This window comes from Phaseolus vulgaris, chromosome 2, assembly GCF_051622355.1.
Source record: "Phaseolus vulgaris cultivar YP4 chromosome 2, ASM5162235v1, whole genome shotgun sequence".
In the NCBI taxonomy this organism is placed as follows: domain Eukaryota; kingdom Viridiplantae; phylum Streptophyta; class Magnoliopsida; order Fabales; family Fabaceae; genus Phaseolus; species Phaseolus vulgaris.
This window is the reverse complement of record NC_143499.1, coordinates 34,925,743-34,948,455: the sequence shown is the minus strand read 5'-3', so window position 1 is coordinate 34,948,455 and position 22,713 is coordinate 34,925,743. Positions and strand designations below refer to the sequence as shown.

The window sequence follows — 22,713 nt, the reverse complement described above, 5'->3', positions numbered from 1 at the left end:
TTGTAGTAAAAATAAATAAACAAAGCAGACACAATAAAATTTTAATAATTTTTTTCTCCATAGAAATTGAATACGGAATTTACAATAACTCATACTTCTCTCAATTAAGATCAACTAGACTCTCGAAAAAAATTGCTTACATAAACAGTAGTTAAATTCGAAATACACCTCAATTAAATATAAAGGACGAAACATATTTAGTACCAATTTCCATTTTCAAAAAATTTACTCATAACTGTATAGAGGTATCATTGAGAAAATAACTTAGAAAAACAATAACAACCAAATACTTTTGAAGAAATAGACAGAAAAATGAAAAAAAAAAAAAAAAAAAAACCTACTGTTTTAGAAAGAAGAATTGCACATTTGATCATAATATATATATACCATCCAATGCTTTACAGAGGATTTTGGTGTGATGTCCAACCAACCAACCGAGAATGAAAATTTGGGAAATATACCATCCACTCCACAAGATAATCTCAAAACTATTGACATTTTATTAAAGAAACATGCAAATTATAAGAAATAAATAACCATGTTTGGAAAGCTAGAGACTAGGATGTAAATCTTTACAACTAGGGGTTATATAATCAGCAACGAGGGTGGTCATGTGGGCCATAAAAATCACCACAAAAAGTATGAGAAAAAGGTATCCACTACTACACTCCATTCTCAGCATAAATAAATACTAAGGACATTCACACCTGGGTCAATGTTGTTGTGCCAGAAGACTCTATCTTGTAAACCTCTAAGTTTGCAGTAGCCACAGAAGACAAGTTATAAATCTCAAGAGATCGAAACTCATCACAGTCTGTGGAGCCATTTTTGGTGAAAAATGCAATAAGAGTATTCATCATCCTACTCACAGCTGACTGGAATTCCTTTTGGCCGTTAGCCGCAGTTGTAGAACTAATACTTGGAACTAGATTATGTACAACCGACCCAACCGGAGCCCCCTCCACGTATGATTTACATGCTGTCAGCAGGAAATATGCTCGGTTTCGGAAATGCCCTGCAACAAAATCCTCAAAGGGCTGCACCACAAGAAAGGTAAAGATACATGAGATCCATTATGATTTAGACAGTTTTCAGCCTCCACACACATCACATTCAGGTGTTTGAGTGTGTTCAAGAAAATAGCAGAGTAAGCTACAAATGACCAATGGTCAGCAAAAGCAATGAAACAGGTTGGAAAGTGAGAATTCAGAAATATTCTGCATTACTTTTTCTGCTCCTGTGGTATCCTCAACATTTTTTTCCTGCCCAGTAGTTTTAATTTTATGTTTTCTTCATGACACCCCTCCCCCCAACCCACCCCAGAACCAAGTTTTGTCTCTTCCTTACCATCCTACACAATCGTCCCCGTCCAATTTTCTGGTATCACTCTTGTATAAACTTTGAAAACAATTAAGCAAAACGGAAACAAGGTAACATTTTTTAATAAAAAATGAAAATATAAAAATTAAAACAGAAAATATTTTCTCAAAACAAACAGCCCTTAAGATATCAAACTATCAAGACAGAAGCTACCCCAATAATGCAGAATCAGATATTGTTCTAGTTTACAGACCTTTGGAGGTTTACGCAGGGTATACATCATTGTCTTCAAGGATAAAATAAATGTATTCTCATTGTACTCCTTAGATCTTCTTTGCCCCTCCGCACCAGGATATGTTGATATATATCCAGGCTCATTAAAGAAAGGCTTCTCGTTTAGAATTAGAGCTTGTATTGAAACCAATACTTGTAGCATGGTTGATTTTTCTGTAATCCAGTTCTCACTATTCTTACCATGCCAAGTTCCCAAAAGACTAAGGCAGACTTTTCCACATTGATATAAATTTGGATTTAGTCTTAGGCCACCTGAGTGGTAGTGAACTTTCTGCAGAAGACAATATGAGTTTACATAATACACAGCACAAGACACCAGACAAGTGAAACATTGATGATACATACCGGTGGAACTGCAGGATAGCAAGAAGGAAAGAGGCAATCAAAAAAGAAAAGACCATCATGATATGGGGTGCCTTGAGGTCCAATGATGACAACCCTTAGAAGCTCCATCTTTGATTCACTAACTCTCACAAAGATTGTGTCTGAAAATGAAAGCAAATTATCATAAAGAATAGTTTTGATTTCACCACAATGGTAAAAGGATGGATTATAAGAAAACAAGTTAAACGATGATTTACCTTTCTCCCAAAATAGATTTTAAGGATGGCAATTGTTATTTAAAAAAACTGGATAGAAAAAAATGCAATAGGAAGACACTTCAAATAACATATTTCTAGACAAAGCCACAACAGTAACAAATATCATCTTGCATATAAAGGATAAAGAATATCTTTGCTACAGAGAGAAAGAGATTTTACCAGGCAGATTTTCCTCTAAAATTTTCCATTCCTCCTGGATCTTTTTGGCCCAATTTTTAGGTTTCTGTATCATTTTAAAAAGCAATATTCTATTCCATCAGTTGATTAAAAGTATGGGAAATAGTGGGTAGACACCTAGAGAGATAAAAAGAGAAGTGTATGAATGATAGATGATATTATATGATAGGAAGAGAGAGATAGAGAGAAATATTTACTGTGAATGTGTTTGGAGTTATGAGATGTTCATGTATCATTAGTTCATAACTCTAAAAATATATGTCCTGCATATGCAACCTATCATTCAAAAATAGTTTCCCAATATTTATCACCTGTGACTCTGAAGTTCCCTCCTTATCATAGTGATGATCAGGAAAAGAATCAACAGTATCAAATTGCTTGAATTGTTGAAACTTCTGCATGACCGTATCATTAGTTTCATCCACCTTTCCCTTCGAACTAGATTCTGTACGGGGAAAGGCAACAGCTTGCTTGCATTCACTAGAAGAAATGTCCTTCAACCAAGGCAGGGATGCCTCCACCCCAGGAGGTAAATCCACACTGTCAAATTGATCCTGCATACTTGAATAATCATCTTCATAAATATCATCATTGTAACCAAAAGCATAATCAGCATCTTCATCTGCATCATCATCATCAATCATATCTGCATCATCATCAATCATATCCTCATCTTCTGGACATGAAATGTCAGAAGTGGAACCATTTTGATTGTTTGAATTCAGTGATCCCGAGGTAGAACTCTTGCAGAGATCACCACTCCCAGATGACTCTCCTACACTCATAGAATTTCCATGATCACTGATCAAAGCATCATCCTGCAAATGATTAAAAGTCAAAGGTCATGCTAAGCACGTGGGCTCATCACCAAGCAAAAGAGTCAGGATAACTTAATAGTTTTACACTGCCACATATTTCACCCTGTTCATTATCCCCCCAGCCACACACACACACCCTTTTTCACCCAATAAATGTTTTCTCTTCCAACCACAATCACGTCAAAAATAACCCATCATTTTGGAATAGCACAATATGATATGCAGGATTGACACAGGAAGTAACTTTGCATCAATGTAAAAATTAGTAAGCCCCCATGTCATAAGATCTCTGCCTATGTTGCAGGATGTAAGAACACTATTACTAAACTGCAGGCATACTTAAGATTCAGCCACAGATATTGATAGAGGCTATGAACTCAACTGTGATAGGGACTTAGGTATATTATAAGGTGCTTAAGTCTCGCATTGAGTAGTATGGGATGTTCTGTGAAGTTTGCAGATTGGTTCTCCTCCCTTGATATCTAGCTTTAAGGGGTGTTCCCTAGTGCTTGAGTGCTTATCAAACTCACTAATTTTAGGGGTTCAGTATAGGATCAACTAGTTGTTCAGTATAGGATCATACCCAGAATCATTTCTAAACCACAACCATGTACCAACTAGTTGTTCAGTATAGGATCATACCCAGAATGTGCAGGCATGTGTAAGTGGCCCTCAAACAAAAGACAGGGTTCATGCTTTTTCATAGCAGTAATATAAATATAATAACAAAATTTAACAGATACTTCCATACTCCAAAATCAAAAGCACTAACAAACACGTTTCCAAGTCAGTCTTTTGGCTATTTTCAAAGGTGATAGGCTGATGGTCGAATCCTTAGAAAAGGAAGTTTTATGGCATTTTAAGCATTGTCCCACCCACCCCCACATTAGTTAATTTCGCTACAAATTTAACGGCCATGTTTCAATTGTTTCAACACACCCGATGAGCCATAACGTGAAACGTAAAACAACAAAAAATCAAACCAGGAGAAAACAAAAAGAAAAAGAGGGTATAAAAAAACATATTTCATCAGAAGGAACACGAAAAAGCGCGAGTTTATAAAATTCCAACGATCAAGGAAGAAGATCATAAGCCCATAAAAAAACAAAACTTTACCCGTAATCTAATCAAGACAAACATGACTGATACAAACGATTGCACCAAATTCCAAACAAACAAAAAATATGAAAAAAAAAAAGAATCTTTTTTAGGAGAATTGTTATAAGGTGGTACCTGCTCCGGCTTTCGTTTCTTCATCCCAGAATTCTGGGGGTTTTCGTGAAGATCCATAGAATCAAAGGCTAAACTGATCCCCCACAACAGGAGCAGAGAGAGGTACCACCCAAGTGCAAACGAAAAGCCACTCCAACACTCCCAGAAAAGGGCTTATAATAGTACCAACTACTATAGATATTACTAGTATACTTGTACAGAACAAATGTTTGTTTAGGTTTAGGAAAAACATATAAATGTTCTTTTAGGTTTATAAAAAAATGCTAAAATGTTAAGAAAAATAAATCTTTTTCTATATACTCAATTTTATAATAGATAGTTTTTCAATGTATAAATCATATGTTTATATTTATGATAAATAATTTAAATTATGAATAAGAAAATTAAATTGTACCTATTGTTTAGAAAAAATAACGAATTTAAATTATAAGAAAGGCACAGTCAACAACAAATTTCTCGTTTCCTTAGTTGATGATTTACCGGATGCATTAGCAGGATCTACAGTTTTTTCAAAAATTGATTTACCTGCATGCAGGATAATCAAGTTCAAATGGAATCATCAACTTCCTCAAGATGCAACTTTGGGAGTTCTACTATGATTTGAAGAAATATCCTAGTTGCATTCTTGAGCACAAGAATATTGTTCTGGGAAGGCATTGTTATATTCTAAAATTTTGGAAATTTGATTAATACTATTGTTGGATTGTTAAAATTTAATTAGTAAAAAATGAAATTTAATTAGTTAGAGTTTAATTAGTTGAGATTTAATTAGTAGTTTTTGTCATTTATTATTTATATTTAGTTTGAATTTAATTAGCATTTTTATCACTTATTTCTATCATTTGTAATTTATAGTTTTCTATAAATAAGATTCAACTATATATGAAAAAAATATGTGTACCTTGTTTCCTTAAAAAAATATAATAAGTTAAATGCACACCTAATAAAATCTATATTTAATTATAATAAAAAAAATAATTAATATTCATGATTATGTTTTCTTTTTTAAAAATATAGTACTCAAATCTTGGTGGCAAATATTTATATAGTAAAAAAAATTACATATAAGGGTAGTATTTTCAAATGATTGAATTTTTTATAAATAGTGATAAGTTAGTATGATAATACTCTAATTTAAATATATAATTACGTAACAATTTCCTTTAAATTATCATTTATTTATTTATATTAGTATAATATGGTTATAAATAATTATTTTAGATTTAAATAAAATATTGTATTACATAAAAAAATCAAAATTATAATATATTACAAATCATATTTTTATTATTAAACTAACACTACTCTATTATAGTTAGGAGTGGCAAATGAGTATCCATTTTGACCTAACTCATCACTCACCTGTCAAAACCGACTAGAAGATTGATCCACTAAGGTTATATGGTCTTAAATTGGTAATTTGTCCCATCATAAAGTGCGTTGACAGACTAATGGGATGGTCTGCCACTTTTTAATTTTTCCTTTTTTGTGATTTTTGTGTTTTGGAAATTGATATCACTTTTTGGACAATAAAAATGTAAGAAAGAATAATAAAATTAAATCAAACTTTTATATTTTAATCAAATAAGATTTAATATCTAACAAAATAAAGTAAATATCAACAATAGTCTAATTAATCAAATGATATATAAAAAAGTTAATGTAAATAAAGTTGTATATAAAATACTGACCATACCAATTTTAATTTCAAAAGTATGAGATTTCTCTTTAAAAGTGACAAAGTTAAAGAATGACGGATTGACAGAGTAGTTGAAGATTGATTTATTTTTCTTTCCCGTATAATTCATTCTTCTTCATGTCAACAAGTTTAATTACAAATAATTTTAACTCAATTCCTCAATAAGAAAATTTCTAGATCATTTAAGAAAGAACATTATTCTTTGATGGACTTTGTCAAACAACCATATTAAAGAACTAAGGACGAGGAGTTTGATAGTTTTTATCCTTGTTTCTAGTTGTAGGTTATACTGTAATTTTTATCAATATATTAATTTCTAGAAATGATTTTTGCAATTAAAATTATAAAATCATGATTTGGTTAACTAGGTCAAACAAGTGTGAACAAAGTTAAAATGATTTACCAAATAATGTTTAAAAGGAGAACATAAATTAATGGAGTCAGATAACTACATCATCTTCTAACAATTAGGTTTTTAGCAGCTCATGACTTCACATTAACAAAAACTAAAAGAAAAACTATAAAAACTCGTACTACACAAATATTTTGATATGTCTAAGTGAATTAAGGTCTTCCTAGGATTAATAAGATTAATAGGGGTACTACTCTAGGGATACAATTTTCCAACCAATCAAGTTTAAAACAAAATCAAGCTAACAATACTATCCAATTCATGAAAAGCTAATATCAAGTTTCATTCAAGAATTTTATAAAAGTCAAAATTATCTAACAAAGAGTTCCATGAATAAAAATTTAAAATCTAAGATCAAAACCTATTCTAGATATAAATCTAATTTAGAATAAGATTTATGAGTAAAATTAAATATTTTAATCCATATCTATTTCTCCAAATTTGTTAGTTATCCATCTAACTTTTAGTTATTTTCCTCTCTTCCACTTCTTATTCTTGATATATTTTTCCTTTTTCTATCTTTCAAAAGAAAATTTGAATATCTCCCTTTAATTTCTCTTTTATGGCAAATATATTTGGTGTCTCATTTCCTTTGGTTATTTTAGTATAGATGGATAATTACTTTTAAAGTGAAATGTTATAAATGATTCTTGGTTGTCTTGATCGATATGACGAAACTACTACATATCTGGACAGTACACAACACATGGTTTAATTACTTCTGATGCAAAGATTTTTTCATGTGAACATTGACTAAAATCTCATCGCCTAGCTCGCTCGACTCAAGGCTAGGAGGTTGTGTATCGTCCAAGTTATATCGGTTATATGACCGATATGATCTTAATCAGTTATTTTCCCGATGTGAGGTAATCGGAAAAGTGATTGTTATTATTTAAATTTGTTGTGATATTATTATGAACATAAAAGTTATTGTTATTATTTAAATCTTTTGTGATATTATTCTGGTGAAAAAAGATAAATGGGAGGAGATCAACCAAAAAACTATATATATAGAGCATGACCCCAAAAAGTAAGATAAGTATTATTCTATTCATACATATTACACTGATATATTGTATGCTCTTATTGACTTGATTGTCGGAGTATTGTCAACAAGTTGAGTCTCTCTCATGTTGTTGTGACCTCAACACATTTAGGAAGTTTTCAATTATAATGAAATATCGAACACCATTATGAGGCAGGTCTTGCTTAAAAATTAATAATCCCTCTCGAATGCACACACAACACTCGACCGAGGAAACTCTTGCTTAAAAATTAACAATTATCCCCGAAAACACACACAATGCATTTCAAAAGACACGATTAAGGAAGTTTTGCCTAAAAAACGACAATTCCTCCCTATGCCCAAAAATTACTCCATTTCGACTAAGGAAGCTTTGCTCCAACGTGGCACTACAAAAAATTACTAAATAAAAATTAATTTAATTTTTTTTAATATATTGACTAAATTAAATACTATTTTAAAGACTAAAATATTATTCGTAACTAAAATGGTTTCTATTATGAATAAATTTATGAAATAATTTCTAAATTGGTATCTAAATTAGCTAGCTACTAATATTTTAAATTTTAAATTAGTCTCCAAAAAACTAATAGAGATTAACTTAGAATATAAAGTAGTAAGTAGTTAAAACCTTGGTAGCTAATTGTTAGATACCAATTTATAAACTATTTTATAAATTTTTATTAATAATAGAAACTACTTTAGATACCTATAATTTTTTTAGTTTATAAAATTGTCTCTAATTTAGTCAAGTAGTAACTAATTATTTTGGTCTTTACAATTAATTTTTATTTAATGATTTTCATCTGGTAATAATAATAACTTTTTCTTATCATTTTTATTTATTTATTATTATCATATTTTTTTGGTCTTATTTATCTTTCTTTTTCAAATTTTGCAAGAGTTTTAGAAATCTAATAATAAGTTATCTCGAATAAAATGAAAGGATCATTAGACAATATATAAGAAATAAGATTTTTCATAACTTTTTGATATAATATAATTTAACAAATGAGTGATGATATGTTGATAATTCTGTACCAAATTATAATTAAAAAAGAAATAATATTTTATTAAAATAGAGTAATTTTAGAATTATATTGATGAAATCATATTTGTAAGTGAAGTTTTCTAATATGTAATTTTGAAAGTAAAATTTATCTTTAACAATAGATAGAAGAAGTTGGTGATGGATACACAACAAAAAAATGTTAGAAGCCCATTGGTTTGAGTATATATAGAGAGAGAGAGAGAGCATAGTGAGATATATATAAGGTTTGAGTGGGTGGTGAGAAACCATGTATATGCTTCTGTTGAAAGGGAAGTGTTCAGAGAAGGAATAAAGATAGCTTGTAGAACTTATTCAGATTTTGTAGATTACCAGAAAGCAAGGAAGCACAGCTCTAGGGTTGAAAACAATGAGTTCTTCAATCTCTGAGAGGTCTCTCATTTTCTTTACCAAAGAATCAAACCCTGGATCAGACATTTCCTTAATCTCTTGTAGAGGATTATGGATTCTCCCAGCAATTACTCTGCACAGGATTACACATTTTCTGAGGGCAGATTTGTTGTTGGATGAAGAAATTGAATGAATGGCTTTTCCACTGGTAGAAGTGGTGCAAACCCCAAGTGCACCATGAAATGATTGTTGGTTGGAGGAAAAACCATGCTTGAGAATTTGACACACTCCACATTGGTCTAAAGTGCAAAGGGTAGAAGAAGAATGATTTGAAGCAATGGAACATGCTACTGTTGTGCCATGAAATCTCAATACCTCATTTCCATCAACAATGCATCTCGGGTGCTCCTTTTCTACCCTTTCTGCTTTCACCCTTACCATTTCCCTACATTCCTCATACCATGCAAACGTTTCTTTCTTGCTTTGGACTCTCAGAACACATTCAATTTGTTCTTCTTTATTTTCCATAAAGTTACCTTCACATATTTGTTCGATGATCTTGCTAGAGGAATCTTCTCTCTCAAGTTGGATCACTGAAAGAATTCCATGTTAAACTTTAGTATATATATACTTCTTTGCAGACAAATTATTATATTTGCAAGGTACTCATACTTTCACATCTATCAAAATTTATACGACTATCTTAATTACAATAACTTTTATTAATATTTAATTTAATAATTTAATTTAATATTTTATTAATACACAGAGTTGGTAAATGGAATTAAGAAAAAATGTGGATTTTCAAAATAATTTTTGTTATTTATAATTTAATGTTGCAGAGTCTTTTGTACTTACAAGGAAAAGGATACGTAAAGATAAGCGAGAAATATGAGGAAATTATAAATATATTGAAATGATAAATTAAACAATATTATAAAAGATTGCTATATAAATAGAAAAAATAAGTTTATCATGTGAATTAAAAAAAATTAAAATATTAGTTTTTCACAATTTATTGAGTAAATAATTATAACTTATTGACTGTTAAAAAAAATTCAAATTAAATTCTTAGAGTTTTGTCAACAAATTTTAACGCACATATTTCCATAAGCAACATATAAAATAATAAATTAATAAAATCTTCATAATCATTTTTTATAAATAAAATCACTAAAAACAATTCAATTAAAATTTTCATAACAATGCCAAAACATGCCACTTGGGACTTTTTTTTAGCTCAATATGTTAACTCGTTAAAAGCAGCTGGGGTTGACATGGTAAGGTTGTATGGACTGAAATTGATAATTCCTTGTGTCACTTTTTAACTTTTTTATTTATTTTGGATCTATTAATTTAGTTGTAGTCATTGATACAACTTTTTCGATAATAAAAATGCAAGAAAGAACAATAAAATGAAATCAAACTTTAATATTCTAATTAAAAAAATGTTAACAATCCTTCAACGAATCAAATGATATATAAAAAATTAATGTAAATAAAGTTTTATATAAAATATTATCACCAACAATTTTAATTCCAAAATCATAAGATTTCTCTCTGAAAGTGTTAAAAATAAAAAAAAGGGTAAGTTAGTGGATAAGCCAGCCGAGTCAATACGAACTAACGGGTTCAAAAGTTTGATTCACTCTACCTAAATGAGACGAGCTAGTGGATCGGTTTGTCAAATCCAACCTACTTTGTCGTCCCTATACACACTTAAAAAATCAAATTTAATTCCAAACTTAATTTCTTTTGTAATTAAATAAAAAAATAAACAAGTAATTAACTAGTAAAATATAAATATTCGAAAATAATTTTACTCATTTGCAATTTTAATAGTTTACAAAAATTTGGTGCTCTTTCATCTTTAGTGTTGGTACAACATAATGAGTTATGGAAAAAAAAAAACTCAGCAGAAACACATACAATGAAAAATCTAAAAGAAAACAAAATATACTATTACAGATAGAAATTACGACAAATCTAGAACTGGTCAAATCCATGTTTAAATGAAGGAGAAGCCTTTTACTTTGGTGAACCATAATTTCCTTTTTCACCCAAAACTAAGAAACCTAAACCGGATACATTCTCACGAGTTCAAAACCCTCTGTAAAGTCCCAAAAATCACATGAATATCTCCAAATGTTCCAAATATTCACACATAAAACTATATTATTAAATCGTCAAACTAGTGTAATATATTTATAAACACTTCAAACTCATTAATTTTCCTAGAAAAAGTAGTGATCTTACCTGAATGTAGATGGGCATTTTCTTGTTGTTCAACAGTGTGACTAGATTTGATTTTGTCTTCACGTTGACGATGACGTGTTGATATTGGGGGATGATGATTAGAATCTTTGACCACCTTTTTCTTTGAGAAAACATGACATTCATCACAATCAACACAAAGTGTTTTTGATGAAAGTATTGTTGCAGAAGGAGGCTCTTCTATACCATTCCCATCTTCATGGCCTTGAGAACTAGGATAACATGGACAAATCTTAATCTCACCACTTGATCTATCAAAGAAAATTTCATGGCTAACTTGGTTTTCTGACTGTCTCTTATTTCTCTCATCTCTCACACTCTTAGAATGTTTCTTTCTCTCATCTCTTCTACTTTCCTGCGGATCATGAACTTCTGATGAATGAGATTTGCAATGAAGTGATTTCTTCAGAACATGCCAAACCTCTGACATTCTCTTGATGTCTTCTTTCTCACATGTGAAACATTCATTACCTATATGTTTTTATCCTTTCCAACTGCTAAGGTAAGTGAAAATGAATCATTAATTTTTTGTGTGAATCACATAATATCAACCTGATTGTTTTCTTTGTTTGGAGCATTCACAAATGGGAGGAAATTCACGGAGTGCAAATTTTGTTAACAGTTCCAGCTTCCTATATAGAAAAACACAAATAGTTGTAACCTTCATTTATTTATTATTTAAACTGTAGAGATTTTCCTTTATTTGAAACAAATTATTTCTATATAATCATAAAATGAAATATTTGTTTTGGTTACACCATAAAAAGGAATATGGGTTCTTGAAAAAAAATAATTAAAAGTAATAAACTGATTTTACTTTTGTTATGCAATTATTGTGGAGAGAGAAAAAAATAAAAAAAGAATCATTCTTATGGACAGTTTATTAAGAAGAAAAAAGAAACCTTATAAGGTCTTTAAACTCAAACCCACTTGTGCTACTTTGTCACCCTACTTCTAAGCTGTGAAAGAGAGAAATTTCTTACTTCCAGGTTTTTTAATATTTTATTTATGAATTTTAAATTAATGATTCAAAATAGGTATGTAACAACGTAACTTTTCTTAAAAACAAAAACAGAAGCCGGACTCCTTCACAGTGCCATTTCCTTCTTTCACTCTCTCTTCATATTCTCTTTTTTTTCTCTCTCTTAATTTTCTCTCCCGATCTTCATCTATTTTAGAATCTCTGATCGGATCACGTTGTAGCTGGCAAGTTAAGGAACACGTCATCAATCTTGGTGGGGTCAGTTGAGAAGTTTAATCCTCTCAACTTATTCTATTATATACTGAATTTTTATTCTATTTGAATAATTTGCATTAGGCCCGTAAATCTTGAAGTTTATCCTGTGGGAAATAAAATTCTAAAAGTTGCTTGGAAAGCAAGCAATTGAAGTAAGAGAAACAAAATTTAATTTTTAATAACACCCTAGGATAGAAGATCTGAATGCGGAAGGAATGTGATCCCAATATTCAATTTTTTCTTGCAGGAATGTTGTGTATTTATATATTAGATTTTATTTTATATATTATTTAAATTTGTAAAAATATTATATTTTGATGGTTTAATATTTAAATGTTGTTTTTTTTATGTTAATTACGTTTTTTGAATGTTGTAGATCGTGTTTGCAATGATATTGTATGATGAAATGGTATGAAATTGAATTCATACATTTGGGATAATATATGGACTGATGTTTGTTGTGTATTAAGTATTGATGCCTATGTAGTAACAGAGATCTCCGAGCTTCATTGATGATCTAAGTCACATAGACTAAGATATCAGGTGGTGAGAAACTGATAGGGGAGTTCATGCGCACTGTGAGAAGCTGATGGGGGAGTTCATGCACGGCTTGGGTTGTATTGAACTTATCCTGATCCTTTCTATTGGATTCGCTGGTAATCTTTGGATCAGGTGTAAGTCTCTGGTAGGACTTACTTAATACGGGTCTTCCGGAAGACATTGTTTGTTGAATATTCTGAATGTGTAGATCCATGTGAGATCTATGTGATTGTTTTATTGTTGAGATTTGAAGAGGATTGAATAATTTGAGAAATTGACCATGTAACTTGGTTTTCTCTTTTGATTTAATTGTGTATATTATAAAATTCTATTTTCACTAGCTTACCCTTGCTTTTCTTATTTTGTTTGAACTGTGATGACTGTACTACGTACACAAGCAGGTGTTTGAGGATCTGAAGAGCTTTAGGGTGTTGATTTTGAAACTTATATTGTAAATATTTGTATTTTTATATGTCCTAATCATGTATTAGGAATGTTTTGAAAAACTTTATGCTTGTATAGAAATATGTAGAACTTGTATTGTAATAGTTAGATGTTATTTTCTAGAGTGTTATAGGTGCACCTTCAAAAAAAAATTCATCATAAGTTTTTTTTTATCAAGAATAGAACAAATAAAATTAAGTATTACCAATGTGATTCATATGTATTATTTATAGATTTTTTTAACCCTCTAATAATAAGGACAAATAACCACGCATATATTCAATTATAATTAAATACTTAATTAAAAATAACCAACAAATATATTCGCATATATTAATCCAAATAAGTTCAAGACTACATCATGTTTGGTAACTACAGAATTTGATAAAAAATAAAAATAAAAAAACGGTTATAGAGAACTTATTTTTTACTATTACAGTATCAAAGAAACTTTATAATTTTTGTGTTCTAGAACTCGCAAATTATCACGGTGTAAAACACCATCAAATCCCTTGTTTTTACATATTTTTTAAAAACATACATTTACTCTTTTACTTTCTTTGTAATCTTTAATTATATTCTTTATTTTTCATGTCTCTTTCTAATTTGTTTTTAATTACATCTTAAAGATAAGTTTGCATACATACTAGCTAGTTAATCTAAATAACTTATAAACTTAGGTTAGTAAATTAAAAAAATAAATTATTCTTAATTCATGAAAAAAATGCAAAAAATAGATGAAGGAATGAAGAAATAATAAAAAATTAGAAAAACTTAATCAAATTTTACTATTACTTCAATGAAAAAAAATTACGACTGATTAAAAATTATTATGAAATTTTCTACAAATTTTATTTTGGATTTGACTTGCCGGAATAATACTTTGTTGAATATCTTATAGAAAATTTCGTTGAAACTTATACATTTTTCATAAGAAAATTCGCTAAAATTTCTGAAAATTTTAACTTTGTAAAAAATATTTATCCTTCAACATATCACTGTGAATTTTTTACCTGGGAATTTTATATATAATAATCTACAGAAAAAATTAGCTGAAAATAAAATAAATTCTAGAAGTGTTAATTACATTAGCTAATACAACTTTATGCCTGTGTGACATCCAAATATACACAGAATTACTCAAGATGAAAATGATTAGTAAAATAATAACAAATACTTGTTATTATGTCTTTCTAATCAGTCTAAAAATAAATATTGCTCACTGATTTAAATGTAGGAATTCATTCTGCATATTTCACACAATTTAATTACAATAATCATTGTACCAAAATTCTCCAAACGAACAAATCAAAAAAATCTAAATACAAAATTATTGTGGTAACTCTTTTAAGCAAGAAGAGCCAAAAAAAAGAAGAAAAAACTAAAATCAGAAGAGACTATACTATAATAAAAAACATACATGTTTGAATGAATGGGACCTACTTCCTCCTGTGCATATAGTTTAAAAACTGAGGTTGAAGCATATTTGAATCATCATAGCCATTAGGGTCAAATCCCCGTGGTGGACCTGGTCGATTTGACAGGGTCTGGAATGTTGCATCGAACTGCAATTGAGAAGGAAGAGTTTGCAAAGCACCATTATTATATGCCTGCATTGTTTGCATATTTCCATTGTAATAACATGATGATGAGGAGTTTTGGTTTTTGTCTGATCCATTCTCCTGTTGTGTACCCATTTTGTGATCATCACTTGCACCAACTTGATTACCCCAATCCACAGTTCCATTTTTTTCCATCAATTGCCTAAAGTTTTGGCCCAGTTGAAACAAAGAAGGTACATTTTGGCTTAGATGAAATGGATAAAATGGTACTTGGCTGTTATCATTAGGAGGGAAAACCTGTGTCTGAGACATGTTCTGCATGAAATTGAGATGACTACCTAAATTTTGGGCCATGTAGGGAACACCTGCTTCATCTTTGACTAATTCTACTATTGCTTTCCCGTTTGAATCTTGCTTCAACATATTCATCCTTTGAGTACAAACATCAAGCTTAGAATCCAGAATGCTAACAAACATCCTCAACTGTTCCTCTCCAAGAGCATCGTAAGAGTCATCCCAGGTTGGGTACATGAGCTGGATCTTCCCTTTCTGCACTTTGGAAATATCACCTTCAATCCTTTTCATCCTTTCACTGAAATACTCTTCCACATCATACACCTTCGGACGCCTATCACTGGTGGTGTTCAGATATTTCTCGATCACACATTTTAACTTTCTTGGATCTTGTGGCCATATTTCAGGTTCATCAAGAAACTTTGATGCAAAGATAATTACACCAACATCCACCGAACAAAGAGTCGAAAACTCGTAAACTTTCTTCATCAATCCGTTCTTTCTCTTTTGAAATGTTGTCTTTCGAGCCTTCTCTTTTTCAATCAGATCCATAGGTATTCTTCCACGCCCCATTTTCTGCTATATACAATAAAGATTGCAAACCTTTAGTTCTACACAAAACTTATATACCCGAATAGTAATATACAATAAGATTCTGCAACAACAGAATTGTTTAACTTCAAAACTGTTTCTTTGCATCAAGAATTTCAAAGGTGTTAATCGTTTCAGATGACAGTGTTGAGTTGAAGATATAAAACAAAACAAGAACGATCCAATAAAACCAAAGTTTTCATACACATGCATAAAACATAAATAAATAACATTAACATTTAATGATTCAAAAAAAATTACTATTTCGTTAACATATAAATGTTCATACCTCTTTGATCTTCCTTTTCCGTTTGTGCGTAATCGTTTTCCTTTTGACAAAAGTCTGATTTGTATTATCTCTTGAGCTTTTGTGGTTTTCTTCAGTTCATACACATATATAGCATGAGAGCACAATGAGGGCTGTCCAAATCTGTGATTATATAATATTCGAGATTTTAATTTCCTTTTTAATCATTCATTTTTTTTTATCGCTTTTGATTACTGTTAGATTATCCCTAATTAATTCCAAAAATCTAAACCATTATATTGCAGAATCCGGACATTAAATACATTTTTATTATTTTCTTTATAAAAAATTAAATACATTTCATGACTTAAATCTTTTAAACTTAATTCATGGTTTCTTTATCTGGTAAGTAAAATATTTAGAATGATTCTAATCATTGACATTGGCTAATAAATATATTAACAAAGTGAATTTTGAGAAATAATATTGATGAAAACTTTTATTACTTCACAAAATCATCTTTATATGTGAGATAACAAATTGTCCTCGTGTATCATTAAATATCTTTCAATTCAATCATATTTTTTCAAAATTCACCATTATTTCTTTCAATTCAATTATATATTATTTTGATTAAAACAAAATCAATATAAAAATATATTTTTCAAAATATACTAAAAAATTAAAATTATTTTATATCTTTATTATTGTTATTAATTTTAACAATTTTTTACATAAATTATCATAATAATATTAAATTATAATTTAATGAGTGGATCAACAAAAATTATTTTCAAAACAAAGTTATAAACAATATAATATTTGATAAAAAATACATAAATGTAAATATATGTATATGTGTATATATATATATATTGTTAATTTCTTATACTTTCAAAATATTATCAATAAAAAATTTAGTTAGTATCATTTAGAAATGAATTTATTTATTGTTAGGAAAAATGAGGCGACAATTGAATTTTCATACTTTTAACTATAAATATAAAATATATTATTTTAATTCAGTCGACGTAGAGAAATTAAATTACATAAAAAATAGATTTAATAAGAAAAGTATTTTTAACTAAGTAAGTAGGTGTATTTGGTTATATGAATTTTAAAATATCTTTTATAAAAATTATACTATTCAATTAAGCTTTTACTTAGATTTAGGATCTAATGGTGTTTTTTTAGACTATACAAAAAAAATACCGTGTGGTTAAAGATAATTAGATTTTTTTTTAAAACAACAAAATACGTTTATATTTGATTAAGATGTCTTTCTTTGTAAAATAATTCCTTATAATCAAGATCACAATAGGTTGGATTTCATTATATATCATTCTTGTCTTTCGAATAAAAATTTATATCAATCTTTCCTTTTTGGTATAAAATTTGTAGGTATTGTTTGATTATATCATTCTTCTCTTTCAAATAAAATTATATCAATTTTTTGGTATAATTTTTCTGTCTTAGATTTATTTTTTTAGTGATAAACATGTTTTTATTTATACCATCCTCCATTTAAATATTTATTCAATACTTTTCTACAATTATTTAAAATTAAATAAAAATATTATTGAGAATAACATGTGATTTTCTTCATAGTGTTAAATGAATATAAAATAATTATAATAATAGTATAAATTTTAAAATAAAGTATCAATTAAATTGAGAATGACTTCATAATTTAAAACAATAACAGAATGAAGAAATAGAAATACTTTTTTTAATGGAATGCGTGTGCTGATAAGCTAGCTAATTTAAGTATATATCGTTTTTGTTAACATATGAGTTTTGGTCTAGTTCTCCCGTATTTTTGTATTTTTTTTATTTAATAATACTTTTTTCATGTGATGGTAAATGATTGTTGTTACTTGAGGTGTCAGTGTAAGTAAGATCTTAAGTTGCATAGTGATGCCTAACATAAAAGCTTTTATTTTAAAAAAAAAGTTAACTAATTTAAGATTTATTCATAAAGAATTATTTAATTGGTATAATAGGCTTCCATCTAGTTTGTTCTTATAATTATTTATGAATAAGTATAGTTTACTTATGTATCGTTTTTGTAAATATACGAGTTTTGGTCTAGTTTCATAATATTTTTTTTGTATTCTTTTTTTAGTAATACTTTTTCCATGTGATATATGATGACAAATGATTATTGTTAAGTACCTGAGATGTCAAATTGCATAAAAATATCTTACCTAAAAACTTTTATAAAAAATATATATATAAATATTCATATTTATAAATAGATAAATTTAAAAAGTCGGTTATTATTTGTAGTAATATTTAATCAATTCAAATATTTTTTTCCGTCAATATCAAAACTGGTTTTGGATAATACTCTCAAATATAAGTTTATTCTTCTTCTTATTTATGCGAAATTTTAATTAAATTAATATATTTCATTTTCAATATTTTTATAGTAAAGATCATAGTTCTTAATGAGAAAACTTAATTATTTTTCTTTCAACGAATCTTGTTTTTTTTTTTTGGCTATTGCTATTTTGAATGTTTTCTGAAAGTTCACGAAAATGTTTCAAATTTCATAAATTTATAAAGATATTTCAAAATTTTAATTTTTAATATGTAAATTTATTCCTATACAAACTACAAAATCATAATCACAATGCTTTTAAAATAGTTGATAAATCATACCTGCGATTTTTTTAAATATGAAAATTTCTTTTATGTGAAAAATATTTTTTTGAATGTGAATCGAACATAGGCATAAGCAACAATCGAGTCAGATTATATTCTGACTCAATTTCACCAGTTCAGCTTATTTAAAATTCATACAGATTATTTTAGTTTTGAACAAGTAAAATATAGATCGTGAAAAAGATACATGGAATGATTTTAATAATTTTTAAAGAATATTTGTGTGATTTGATCATATTAAAATTGAAATTGAATATTTGTGTATATATTACTAAAATTTAAGAAAAATTATTCACATTTTAATGAAATTGAAAATAGATCAAGGAGGATGGAAAAGGTAAAGAAAAAGAAAAAGAAAGAAGTGAAAAGGTTGTTTGAATCGAAGGAAAAATTAGTGAAAGTAAAGATAAAGTGTTAGTATATTTGATTGATAATAGAATAAATTTGATTCTATATTAATATATTTGAAAAATAATTAAATGTAAAAGAGAAGTTATTTAATTATTTTAAAAAATATATTTAATTATTTATTTTATTAAACAAATAAATAAATTATTAGTGAATAATTACATTTTTTTCTTTTTTTTTTATAAAAGTTCTCATGTTAGGCATCACAATGCAACTTGTCCTCTCAGCAAGGCTGACACCTCAAGTAACAACAATCATCTGCCATCACATGAAAAAAGTATTATTAAAAAAAGAAAAAGAAAGAAAATACAAAAATATGGGGGGACTAGACCAAAACCCACATGTTAACAAAAACGATACATAGGTAGACTATACCTATTCATAAAGAATTCTAAGAACAGACTAGATGGAAGTCTATTATACCAATGAAATGATTCTCTATGAATGAACCCTAAATTAGCCAACTTATCAGCACATGCATTCCCCTCCCGAAAAATATGAGTAACCCTAAACCTGATTGTCCCACAGTAATTAAGACAAGAATTTCATCGATTACGAAGCATCCACGGAACATTAGTCCTAGCAGTAAACGCAGCACAAACCAAGACCGAATCACATTCAAGCCAAACATTTGTAAGTCCCATCTTTTGAGTTTCCTCCATAGCATGTATAACTCCATAAAATTCAGCAACCAAAGCAGTCTGAACTTCAAGAAACCCTGAAAAAGCACCAATAAATTCTCCCATACGCCCACGAAAAATACCTCCACAAGAAGCAAGACCAGGATACCCCCTAGCAGCCCCATCCGTGTTAATTTTAACCCAACCTGGTGAAGGAAATTCCCATCTAACAGGAAGAGGACGAAGAACTTTCCCACTACGAGTCTTAATACCAAAAAACTTAATCACGTTGAAATCCAACATATCATTCTTCATTGAAGCTTTAGACGAATTTCCCACTAGACAAGTTAAATCTTTAATTACCGAAATAGCCTTAGAAACTTCAATCTTTTCCTGAAATCTAGCATAATTCCTCATACGCCATATCATCCATATAGAAAAGGTTGTCATAGCAAGCTTAATCAATTTAACCAAAGGACTACCATCACTCTTAATAAAAGAAAGAAGATCATCCTTATTAGAGAAATGAGAAGTAAGAAAAATCTGGCGAACCCAACTCCAAATATGTAATGCAGTAGAACATTCAAAAAATAGATGTTGAATAGATTCTTCATGCTTTTCACAAAGCGTACACATAGAACATATATGCAAACCCTTATTCTGAATATGCTGATCCGTAGGAAGTCGCCCATGAAAAGTTTTCCAGAGTACTAGAGTTTTGGAAGGCGGAATAGATGAAGACCAAATGAACTTACCCCAATCACATGGAACTCCTGGTTCCAAGAAAAAAGTCCTAGTCGATTTAAGAGTGAAACGACCAGACTCATCTAGAGTCCAATTAGGAATATCTTGTTCCTCTCTAACCATGATATGATTAAAAAACTGCGGCATATGCTGTAAAGATAAGGGAATATTCCAATCATAACCTGACCAAAATTGAGAGACTGTATCTGGAATGCTAGCCCTATCAGATAACCCTGCAATATTTGCTAAAGAAGTAGTAGAACACCATTTATCATTCCAGAAATTAATAAAAGAACTTGTACCAACAGTCCAAGAAGTATAATCAAGTATGATAGAATAAAATTGCTTAATTCCAAGCCAAAGAGAGGAGGATCTATAAACCATTCTAAACTCGTATTTTGATTTAAGAACTCTGGCTTTCAAGAGTAAAGACCAAGGTTTGTTGCTATAAGCAAAGTTCCAAGCAAGCTTAAGAAGATATGCATTATTTTCATGATGAAGATTAATAATATTCAAGCCTCCATCCGCAAGAGGTGAACAAATTTTCGCCCAATTAACGGTAGCGATTCCTTTTTTCATAATATCACCAGTCCAAATAAAATTCCGACACCACTGCTCAACTTGCTTAATAAGTGAAACAGGCCATTTATACATATTAAAACTATAAGCTAGAAATCCAGTAATCACTGTATTGACCAGCTGGATCCGACCCATCATGCTAAGAGATTGACCTTTCCAAGATGCTAGCTTCAATTTGACTTTATCAGCCAAAGGTTGAAGAAACCGACACTTTGGAGCACCAACAAAGATAGGCACTCCTAAATAATTGAAAGGCAAACAACCATGACTACAAGAAAGAATATTTTGAATTTTGGTGACAAATCTTGGAGAATTATCCATGGTGAAGAAACTACTTTTAGAGTTATTAATATATTGACCAGAAAAATCACCATATGTTTTAAGAAAAGTACTCAAATTTCGAAGAGACTTAATATCCCCCCTACAAAAAATAAAAATGTCATCAGCATACAAAATATGAGAGGGAGTGAGATAACCTTTCGGACTAGCCATATTTAAAATCTTCTTATCATTCACAAGCTTAGAGATACCTCTACTAAGAACTTCCTCTGCAAGACAGAAAAGTAAAGGAGACAATGGATCACCTTGTCTTACACCTCGACTGCAGGGAAAAAAACCCACCAAACTACCACTTATTCTGATAGAAAGCATAGCTGAACGAAGAATTGTACTAATCCAACTGACAAACGAGGGGTGAAAACCAAAGCGTTTCAAAACTAATAATAAGAACTTCCAACTCAGAGTGTCAAAAGCCTTATGAATATCAACTTTGTAAGCCACATTACCTCCTCTAACCTTTTTAGAAAGCATGTTAATAGCTTCAGAAGCAATACCAATGCAATCCTGTATCTGTCTACCCTGCACAAACCCATATTGATTAGGAGAAATGATTATAGCAGCCACAAGAGCAAGCCTATCCGCCAATATCTTGGAAATAATTTTAAATTTGAAATTAGCAACAGCAATTGGCCTGTAATCTTTAATGGAATCAGCACCCTGAATCTTAGGAATAAGAGATACCACATTACTGTTCATTCCAGGGAGAACCCAATTTTGTTTAAAGAACTGTTGAACAGCATTACAAACATCTGTCCCAATAATTTCCTAGCAAGAATGATAGAAAACACCACCAAAACCATCAGGACCAGGAGCACTATTACCGTTAAGATTAAAAACAGCATTCTTGATTTCAGAAAAATCAGGACATTTAATCAACATCATATTCTCCTCAGAGGAAACCATCACAGGAATATAAGTACCAATAAAATCTTCCATATTATCAGTATCCAGAACATTAGAAATAGACTCAGCATAAAGATTTTTATAAAAGTCCAAAATATGATCCTCAATGATTTTAGGATCCTCCGTAACCTCATTATCAATCCGTAGACGATGAATCCCACTAGAATTATTTCTCCTTTTGACCATAGCATGGAAAAAAGCGGTATTACGATCTCCATCCTTGAACCATAACATCTTAGCCCTTTCTTTCCAAAACAAATATTGACAGTGAAGAGCATGATCAAGC

General features: G+C 29.5%; 3 protein-coding genes across 3 annotated transcripts; all 3 read right to left on the bottom strand.

Annotated features, from left to right (window-relative positions):
* Positions 1-477: 477 nt before the first annotated feature.
* Positions 478-5,075, bottom strand: LOC137811634 (putative ubiquitin-conjugating enzyme E2 38). Its single transcript, XM_068613437.1, has 6 exons — positions 4,445-5,075; positions 2,705-3,211; positions 2,376-2,439; positions 1,960-2,099; positions 1,574-1,885; positions 478-1,037 (listed from the first exon to the last, which is right to left on the bottom strand). The coding sequence occupies exons 1-6, from the start codon at positions 4,499-4,501 to the stop codon at positions 702-704; spliced, it is 1,416 nt and encodes a 471-aa protein (XP_068469538.1). The 5' UTR covers positions 4,502-5,075; the 3' UTR covers positions 478-701.
* A 3,867-nt stretch (positions 5,076-8,942) lies between these two features.
* LOC137809401 (uncharacterized) lies at positions 8,943-11,682 on the bottom strand. Its single transcript, XM_068610519.1, has 2 exons — positions 11,235-11,682; positions 8,943-9,571 (listed from the first exon to the last, which is right to left on the bottom strand). Exons 1-2 carry the CDS (start codon positions 11,680-11,682, stop codon positions 8,943-8,945), a joined length of 1,077 nt encoding a protein of 358 aa, XP_068466620.1.
* A 3,205-nt stretch (positions 11,683-14,887) lies between these two features.
* LOC137809400 (floral homeotic protein AGAMOUS) lies at positions 14,888-15,908 on the bottom strand. The gene has a single exon (XM_068610518.2). The coding sequence runs from the start codon at positions 15,900-15,902 to the stop codon at positions 14,913-14,915; it is 990 nt and encodes a 329-aa protein (XP_068466619.1). The 5' UTR covers positions 15,903-15,908; the 3' UTR covers positions 14,888-14,912.
* Positions 15,909-22,713: the final 6,805 nt, after the last annotated feature.